The sequence below is a fragment of the Mastomys coucha genome, unplaced genomic scaffold (genome assembly GCF_008632895.1).
Source record: "Mastomys coucha isolate ucsf_1 unplaced genomic scaffold, UCSF_Mcou_1 pScaffold21, whole genome shotgun sequence".
Taxonomy (NCBI): domain Eukaryota; kingdom Metazoa; phylum Chordata; class Mammalia; order Rodentia; family Muridae; genus Mastomys; species Mastomys coucha.
Window position 1 is genome coordinate 17,413,719 of NW_022196904.1, and position 10,560 is coordinate 17,424,278.

At 37.4% G+C, this 10,560-nt stretch overlaps 1 protein-coding gene across 1 annotated transcript; it reads left to right on the top strand.

Moving 5' to 3' along the window:
- Positions 1-1,115: 1,115 nt before the first annotated feature.
- On the top strand, positions 1,116-2,989 carry LOC116101780 (vomeronasal type-1 receptor 4-like). The gene is made up of 2 exons (XM_031385614.1): positions 1,116-2,004; positions 2,970-2,989. Exons 1-2 carry the CDS (start codon positions 1,116-1,118, stop codon positions 2,987-2,989), a joined length of 909 nt encoding a protein of 302 aa, XP_031241474.1.
- Positions 2,990-10,560: the final 7,571 nt, after the last annotated feature.

Consider the following 10,560-nt stretch of genomic DNA (forward strand, 5'->3'; position numbering starts at 1 on the left):
AATACTCTTCAAACTATTCCCAAAAATAGAAACAGAAGGAACACTTCCCAATTTATTCTATGGAGCCGTAGTTACATTGTTTATTCTCCCTTGGAGATGGAATGGCTTCTGTCTAATCAAGAATCTGTCACAATTTCCTTTCATAGAGGACTCCATAAGAGATTGTTTTTTCTACTTCTATCATGTTTAATGTTCCAAATAGATTTTAAAAACTAGTTGAGTACATACTAATTTTAGCTTCAGAAGATATCATGGATAATTAAGAGGCATTTAACTACTATAAATTATTTTGATGACTTAAAAAATGTCAATACTGAGTTGTACATGTTAAAATAAACTTTATTAGTTTTATGACAAACAAAAAAACATAAAAGCATGAGTATTAAATTTGCATTATCTTTTGTAATTTTTATACTTTTATTTTATGTGCACTTGTATTTTACCTGTGTATATGATTGTGAAGATGCCAGGTCACCCAGAATTAGAATTATAAGCAGTTTGGAAGTGTCATGTGGGCACTGGGAATTATATGTGGGTACTCTGGAAGAACAGATGTTCCTCTTAAACACTGAGCCATCTCTCCAGCTCTTTATTATATTTTTGAAGGTATATTTATTTTATTTGATGTGAATAAATTTTTAGCTTGCTTGTATGACTGAAAATACATGAATGCAGTGCCACAAATATGAACAGAAGGGATGAAATCCAGAATCATCACTCCACAAATGAATTTGTATTTCTTAACACATTGTTATGAGGAATGATGTTGAATTCTAATGTAACAAAAAGTATAGTCCTGTTTACTACATTGTTTGTGTATACATATGCAGAGCCTGTACTGTGTTAAAAGGTGTGTAGTATTGTTGGCTAAGTGAGATATAGTTGCATCACATGCATAGTTCCATCATATTAGAAGAGAAAGTAAATAAGTATAAACTTGTTATTCTGGGTGAATGTCCACGCAGGGTTTTTCAGAGAAGACTCCTAAAGCATGACAAAGCAGTGCCACCATTCTTGAAAAACAGAGACTCCAAATTAATTGAAAATCTCAGATAACTGAGAAGGCAGTACTGTTTACCCTTATTATTACTCCATTGTCAAATGAAGCCATCTCCATGTTGTCTCAGAATAAAACACTGATAAGCTCGGAGGAAGTGGCTCTTCAGATCTTTTTGCTTTGCCAGGTTTTGGTTGGGACCATGGGCAACATCCTTCTGTTTCTTCATAATTTTTCTTCAATCTTGTTTGACTCTCAACTTAGGCCCATCAAGGTCATTTTAACCAACTTAGCTGCAGCTAATGTCTTCATTCTCCTCCTCTTGACATTTCCAAATCGTATGGTAGTTTTTGTTCCAAGGAAGCCTCCAACTAACCTCACATGTAAACTTGCATATTTCTTTTACATGGTGGCTCGAAGCACAAACATGTGCTCCACTTGTGCCCTGAGCACCTACCAGTTTGTCACTCTTGTTCCTTGTACCTGGGCTGGGGATTTGTTTAGAAAAATATCCCCCAAAGTCATGAGCTATTCTTGTTACAGTTGTTGGCTGTTTGCTGTCTTAAATAATGCTTACATCCCAATGAATGTCAGTGGTCCACCGAAAACAAACAATGACACTGATTCTAAAGGTAAGTGGGTCTGCTCGACCTCTGGTTCCAGTGTTGGCATGAGCTTCTTGAGATTTGCCCAGGACATTATATTCATCAGCACCATGGTCTGGATGAGTGTCTCCATTGTTACACACCTGAACAGACACCACAAGAGAATGCACTACATACACAATCCCAATCAGGACCACAAAGTCTATGCTGAGACTAGAGCATCCTACACCATCCTGATGATGGTGGTTACATTTGTGAACTTTTATTTTCTAGACTGCATTTGTACTTTCTTTCATATTTCTTTTGTGAGCACTCGTCTCTGGTTGAGACATGTCAAAGAAGTTTTGGCTGTAAGCTTCCCTACCATTTCTCCTTTACTGTTGATCTTTAGGGATTCTAAGGGTCCTGTTCTGTGCTCTTCACTGTGGGGCTGGAAAGTTGTGTAACTGGTGGAGCCAGTCTGGAACATGAATGAAGTCAAGATGTCTCCAAACCCTGAGAATCTCAGGACTGGCCAAAGTAGGACTGTTCCTTCCTTGCTCACAAACATAGCTTGTACAACCCCCTACCTCTGCCACCATTGAAGTAGTTATGTACCTCTATGTCAAAGTTTTATGTTAAACTTACTATCTAATTATTAGGAAATGTCTAGCTACTACCTGGAATTCTTGTGCAAATGAAAACTTCATGTACCTCAGCCTCTGCCAATGATGTACACTCACCTTCAAACCAACCACACTCCCAAAGGATTATATGTCCTTTGTTCACACCTAATAAAAAGAGCTATTTCGCTGAAAACTGTCTCCAGAGAAGCCTTTTCTACTGCACTCACACTGGCTGAGATCCTGTTAACCCACCTGCCCAGCTAAGCTTCATTCCTTCTTTTAAAGCAGGTCATCAATGGTGGCAGGATACCCCAAGTGCAGAAGCAGACTTGGGCCAGCAGCTGTCACACAATTAGGATTCAATAGGACCTCCAGTTCAAGCAGCGTATGGTGCATGCAAGCACAGGCGCCTTTGGCATCATCCCAAAGATGCCAAGCCTTCATAATCTGAGGGCTAGTGGTCTATCTTTTCTTTTTGATTTACACAATCAGTGTGGGTTTAGATGCATTGAAAGGACAACTGAAATCATTTGGCCATGGCACTCCCTAGTACTGATGGAAGGTACACAATCTTCTGCCTCAACCTCACCAGCCTACCTAAACACTGGCAAAAACCTCCTATCATTTTCTATGCAAACAAAGCAAATCAAATCAAAAGAAAAGAAAACAAACAAACAAACAAACAACAGTTAGACAACAGACAATAAATACTGACATGTTGATTCCTGGGGCTCTCAAACCTGCAGTGAGTTGACATTTTAGGACATTGTGGGATCACCTAACTGCTGCAAGTTTTCAGGAATATTCTTTATTGGAACAGGTGTTTCCTTTCCTTTTATATCATGGGAAACATATCATTACAAAATAAATCATCAAAGATTAGGAAATATGTGCCCTATTAAACTCCTGTATAATAAAACTAACCCACAAACAAACCCCCTTCTTTTTGAGGAAATCCTTGAAATAGCACCATTTATGGCCATGGGAAATCCTTACAACTGAATCATCATCCAAGGTCATTTACCTGACTTGGCACAATGGAGAAGGAAAAATTTCTTCTCTCCACTTCAGCTTTTCATAGCTTTTAGGGATAATATTTTTGTACACTGTGTGACAATGTGGCTCTGTCTTTCCTTGCCTGTCTAAGGCAGAGTTGAAATAAGAGAACTTAAATTAGTATAAACGGGATAATTGAATTATGAGCTAGTAGGAACAAGGATAGCTTAAGGAAGGACCCCATTCCCCTACTTTTTCTGCCTGGTTAGACCTCAGTTGGAGAGGAGGTACTTAGTGCTTATGTCCACAGGTGGTGTGATACCCAACAGGAGCTTCCCCTTCTCTTAGAAGAAGGGGAGGGGGTCATGGCAGTAGGGATTTGTAAGGGCAAGACTGGGAGCAGAGGAGGTAGGCTGTGAGTAGGATGTAATATAAATAGAAAAATAAATTGTGAAAAATAATAGTAAAGATATTAAGAGATATCATACAAAACATTGAGTAAAGTAATAATAATAACACTTTTAAAAAAAGAAATTTTACATGAATTCAATCAAAAGCCTACAACACCACCTTGGGACAAGACTATAAAAAAGTAGTCTGTATCTGTTAAAAAAAAACAAAGCTGGCTTTTCCAGTTTTTATAAAGGAATTTGAACCCATGGAACAGGATCCACTAGATTGTGAGTTATGAATGATGGCACAAGTTTCAAAAAGATTGCAAGAATTAGAAGTAGCCTATGGCTTACCTTCACCATATATAAAAGTTACTAAACTGTGCCACACAGTATCATATAATTCCAAAAGTTTGGTGAGATTAGATGACAACCATCTTAGAGTCTGGCTTCTACTATACTGGCCAACATGGTGGAAAGATGAGGCAATTATGCATCAATAAAAGAGGACTGGAGGCATTGATATTGTCAAGGATCAATTATTAGGTGAAAGTCCATATTCTGAATTAAGAATACAGATTGATGATGCTGTCCTAGAACAATGTCATACAATAGACTTACAATAGATTCTTACACCTAACAATAGACATACAATAGGAAACCTAACAAAGAACTGAAATTGGGGACCCCTGTGGTTGAATTAGGGGAAGGATTGAAGAAGCTGAAAGAGAGGGTGACACCATAGGAAGACCAGCAGTCTAAACTAACCCAGACCCTTGTGAGATCCCATAGACTGAGCTACCAACCAGGCAGCATACACTGGCCAGTCCTATGCCCCTGGCATATATGTAGCAGAGGTCTGCCTGGTCTGGCCATAGTGAGAGAAGATACACTAAATTCTCTGAGGTCTCAGGGAAGGGGGAAGTCTGTGGGGGAGGGAGCACTCTCTGAGATGCAAGGGGGAAAGGAATAGAATGAGGTACTGTCTGTAGGTAGGGAGAACAAGTGTAGCAGGGACTTGCATGTAAATAAATAACGAAGAAAGAAAGAAAAACAGAACCTCTAAAAGACCAAAAAATGAATGAGTAAATAAACAAATGAATTTTAAAATTAACAAAGGAACTCTATACTCATAAATTAGAAATATACCATGAAAAGAAAGGAAAATGACATCAAATTTATTGCTTGAAAATATCAACCATATTAACAGTGATATTTATCTAATTTTAAAATTGCTCAAGTCTCTGTATGACAAGCAACATTATAACACACAATATTATAACTCTTCTAATATCAGAAATTTGAAGGACAATATTTCTGTTTGCTAGACACTCTTTAGGACTGCTAGAGAGACATCTCATTAGTTGAATCACTTAGCAGGCAAGCTTTAGGGTCTGAACTGGATGCTAAGAATCTAGGCAACAATCTCTTATGTGAGGGCCAGCCAGATAGATTATTGGATAAATGCACTTGTCCAGCCACCTAAACTGGATCCCCAGGACACCAATCCTGAGAGGACTGCATTGTTTTCTGACCTCTAAATATTCAATACAGAAGGTCACACAACCCTGAACTCACACAAAGTAAAGAAATAGTAAATAAAAAATGATCGTGTATAGTTGTATATACATCTAACTCCATTGATGGAAAATGAAAAAAATGACAGGAGAAACCCCCGGACCTCATGGGAGAGACAACCCATCCTAATTATTAAAACCCAAAATTAGCCATTTGTGAAAAACTGAATTATTGAAAAATGTATTCTGCTTTTCCGCATGAAGCTGCAGACCAATCAGCGAGACAGGTGAATAACAAGTCACACATGGACATATACTCCTGAAAGGTGGTGTGATATGCACAAAATTCTGAGTAAATTCCAGAATATGGTAGGGGTCATGTAACTAACAGGAGGGAAGGAGCTTTTAAGAAGATCCTAGTGCACCTGCAAAATGAGTACTTCCAATTTTCATGAATTTGAATCACATTTGACCTACTACTTTCTTCTTTCAAAACAATGAGTGCTCTTTGCTTTTCGCAGTTCTCAATTCACACTTACAGAAGCCTGAGCAGTGTCTTCCTAACCCTGTTTTCCTTGAGTGTTGCTGGAGATTTCTCCCTTCTTGGGACTTACAGTCCAATGCTGACTAGATCACCAGGGATGTAGGAAGAACTTTTCATCGGCTGGGGAGGAGGTTGGGGACTTCAGGATGTATGAGACTTTTGTGGGGATGGAGGTTCTAAGCAGTACAACATAGTCTGGCCGAGGTGAGCACACTCCACATCACACAACACATTTAGATCCCAAGGATGATAACAGAGTTCTTAAACTCTTCTCAACGACCTGGTATGCATAATGTAAACTCCTTTGGTCATCTCTGATGAATTTTCTGGGATATGTTGTCCATCATACATGTGCTCATTGGCCATAGTGACCATTGGCTATCTTTCAGTTCAGACTCCTCCTTAAAACAGTTATTTTTTTTTTTTTACTTTAGTTTTTATTTTTCTAGAACCTTGATGAAAATATTGTGGATTGTCAAGATAATAACCACAATCTTGGGACTCTCTCTATTTGATTGCCCTTATATAAAAGTCTGTTCATTTCTGTGCAGAACAATGCATAATATATGCCATCTTCTAAGGAACAAGAACTCAGAAGACTGGAGCAAATATTGCAGTATGTGTTGAAGCTGAATGGCTGGTCAGTGTGGAAAAGAAATTACCTGAAACCTACAGTATCACTTTGAGGACCTGCAGAATATGTTGTATCTTGACTGGGACATTTGGGTGGCGCCACCTGGGTCCCCTGTACCCAAGGTGTCTACTTTCTATGGGATGGTGCTTATAAGCAATGTTAAGAGCCCCTACCCAAAATGAACATGTTAAAGTGTTGTTCTCATCTAGGCAACAGGAACATCAGTCCAGGAAATCATACTTCTGATACTCTATGTGTGTGACAGAGACACATTGGGATTCATGTCTATGATGGTTTCTGCATGCTGTCCTTGATCTCACAGAGATCTGCTAGTTTCAGTCTCACAATTGATGGGACCTCTGTGTGTACAACTCCATGCCTGGCTGAAATTTCATTTTTACTTAGGATCATCCCCTCCCCTATGAAGGTAAGATTCTACTCTTTTAGCTCTGGTCTCTTATGTTTTTACTCATTTCTGTGAAAAGTATTCCCTGGGTGGAATTATTTTAAGAAGTTTCCAAGATGAATCCATTCAGATGCCTCTGATTCATGTATGATGAGAATTCTTACAACAATGTTGTATAACAGACTTCCATATAGAGCAAGGACGTGCTTTCCTAGCTCTACTCCTAAGAAAATTCATGTGGCTCTTTGGGGCCAGCACCTATGGAGGGCCATTATTTTCAGGCAAATTCCTACAGAAATACTTCTCCAGCAAGGATCCACCTGAGTACAAGGATTGGCCTAGCTTCATGTCCTTCTTTAGGTGCAACATATGCAAGAATATGTGTAAAATGACGTGCTCCATCAATAACTCATCATGAACATGTTGTATACTGCTTAATGTTCTTGATTATGCTAGGATACTGTTACAAAATAATGCCCAGTTGTTGTAGGCGAAAGCCATAGGTTTCGTTGTATAGTAGGGGACTTACAGTTCCCGAACAAATTCTGACAAACTTTTAGGGCATAGAAAATTTCTAGACCCAGCTCGATGATTCTTCATTCCTTTTAAAATGTCAATGCTGACATACCAGTAAAAAGGTAGTGGTGGGAGATAATAACCTGACAGCTGGCATAACAAGTGTCCACCAAGCTTGTCTCTTAGCTGTGATTGTTCCCAGGTTTGAGAAACTGCAGCATGACCAGGAGTTGGTCAGAGCTTAAGAGTCTCTGCAGAAGGAGCTGCTGCAGGAGCCACCTGATTTGGCCCAGACCCAGAAAACACGGAATTCCTTGGATGGATTTTCATCCTCATATTCTGTTTCCTTATTGTGAATGGGCCCAAATTTTATATATCTAGTGAGACATTCATCCTGCTTCTGGTTCTGATTTCCTTCCCTTCTCTGACAATCCCCCTTGAGATAAGTGAGGTGACTGTCTTGCTTCTAATTAAGGTGCAAGACATGGCTCTTTCTCCTAATTCTGCAGTGAGAGAATGCTGCTTACCAAGATTTTCTATTGTGGCTTTTGCTATTTGAGTGTTTTGTTTTTGTTTTCACTATTGAGACATTATAAATCCATTTTATATTTTTTTTCAAATTTCTAAGGCAATTCATTTTTTATACTGACTGCATTTTAAAACTCATATTTTGAAAATGTATTCTTATTAATAAAAAATTAACTCATAATTCTTCACCCTTAAGACCATCTTAATTATTCAGGTGTGCTGTCCTACTCCTTTAACTTCAGAACCCACAGGCAAAACTCATTCTTTCTAAGTTCTAGACAGGCTGGACTAAATAGTGAATTCCAAGCCAGCCAGGCCTATACAGTGGGTTCTGTCTTTTGTGTGAATAATGTGGCTTACTCCATGGATGTATACTTTATAATGCAGTGCGTACCATACTATACCCATACTGTCATGTTTATTTCTATCCCTAAAATAGAGTTGAATCAACGTACACCATATATCTGATACTTAATCAGTTCTGCAACACTATCTTTATATACTGAAAATGCAAAATCAAACTATTGAAATTAATTTTTCAAACTGCTGAACATAGTACATTTTATCCAAGTTTTTACAGAATTGAATTTGTAAAGTACACTCCTTTCACCCTATGCTCAAATTAATCAAAATTGTACCTGAACTCTTCAAAGACACTAAATTGTTTTCTAGACACATGATGATTTTCAAATATATGAATGAGATTAATTATGCTAATGACTAAAAGAAAGTAAAATTCCATAAAAATAAAATTTGATTCTCATATTCCAAAGAAAATGTAATTTAATAAATAATGCAAATGAGTAGAAACTAGGATTTTCTGAAGCTACTGTGTAAGGTGAGTCAATGTTATGACACACTCACATTTACTATAGATCAAAAAGAATCAAACATGACCAATATCTATATCTCTACCACGTAAAACTGAGTCAGCACATTGATAATACCACTAATGGCTTTTGAAATGTAGAATTCTAAGAGGCTAAAGCAACTAAGAGAGTTGCTTTTATCTTCTCCATTCCCATTCTGCAGACATGGAATAGTGTAGTAGCTGGATAGGCTGTGCAATGATGACACATTTAAGGAATTTCTCTCTATTTTTGGTTTTTTGTTTTGTTTTGTTTTCTTTTTGGAGATAGGGCTTCTCTGTGCAGCCCTGGCTGTCATGGAACTCACTGTGTAGGTCAGGCTGGCCTTGAACTCAGAAATCTGCCTGTGTCTGCCTCCCAAGTGCTGGGATTAAAGGCATGTACCACCACTGCTCGGCAGGAATTCTCTGTTTATGTGAATGTGAATCATTGAGAGTGATTATTTTTCATCTTGTTTTTTTCTTTTCAGTGTATCCTGTATGAGAATTAATGTTGGACTATGTTTGACATTCTGTACATTATAAAAGACACCTATAGTATGTGAAGATTAAGATGATGAAATTTGTGATATTATGTAAAAACACTAAAATATTTTAAGCTCAGAGTTTTTCATTTATCTTCATGGCTTTTATATGCAATGAAAGAATATATATAAAAACAACATTTCAAGTGACATTGTTCTAACCATATCACATATTCCTAAGTTTAGAGTTCAAAACCAATTGAGTCCTGTTGCTTAATATAAAGAATAATTAATGGTTAATTGAATATCACTTACTCAGTATACCAATCTTTCTTTTTTTAAGTTTTATTGCATTATAATGAGAAAAGTTACATGATTTCAATTTATCTGAATTTGTTAACATTTAAAAACATATTTTAAGTAAAGAGAATTAAATCACATTATTGTTTTCCTTTTGTACCCCAACTCCTTCCAGAGACCCCCTTCAATACCTACAATATCTTTTTTGTCATATTCTTTAAAATTTATAAAATATTATAACAATAAAAATGAGTATTATAAAAATTGTTTGATATATAACCACAATCAATTTAACAGTCTTATGTAGGACCGAAAGGAACGTGAGCCACTGGGCTGGTGGAGTTCCTGTGTGCCTGGTCCCGCTGGTCCCAGTTACTCCCGGTGTTGGGAGAGATCTTGTGTCCTCCTCACCTCTGATCCTGGGTGTGTTAGAGCCCCAGTCTTTCTTAAAGCAAAATAGATATTCATGATTTGCAACATATGCCATCACAACCACTTTCCTGCACTTAGTTTTAAATCAGAATATTTCTCTATGTTGTTGTTACTGATTCAATTTTTCTTAAATTGTGGAAGAAATGACATACACAAAAGAATTATCATTATCCTCACCCAGTCGGTGAATGTTTCTGGAATGTAATCACTGACGTACAGGGCCAGGTTCATGACACAGTTGCCAATCCCCATCTTTGCTGCTGTATTTCTCTTCCAATAATCTACAGATAAGGATGATTCATCCAGGCAAGACAAATGATGACAAGAAATAGCCTGTTTCTATTAAAGTCATTTAATAAATTTAGAGGTAGAATGTATGAAGATAAATGGGAAATGTGAAGTGAACACTGGCTATTTGTTTAAGTGAAATATTCTGTTTTCTCTGCAATACAAGGCTTTAATTTCAGGTAATTGATTATTATTATTATCATTATTTTGCTGAGTTTTGTTTTATAGACAGTACCTTTAAGCTTATAGCAGCTCTGAACTCACTATTTTGTGTTGATCTAGTAACTTTTCTTTTTCTTTTTTTTTTTTCAGTGTAATTGCATTAGGGTCTCTTTATTATAATTTCAGGTTTGGGCTCTCCTCCAAACCAACTCTGACAGAGAAGGAACGGAAGGCAGAACAGTCTCAAACCCTCAGCAGGACAAGGTTTTAATGGAAGTGGGAGTAAATGAGACTGAGTCCAGCTTG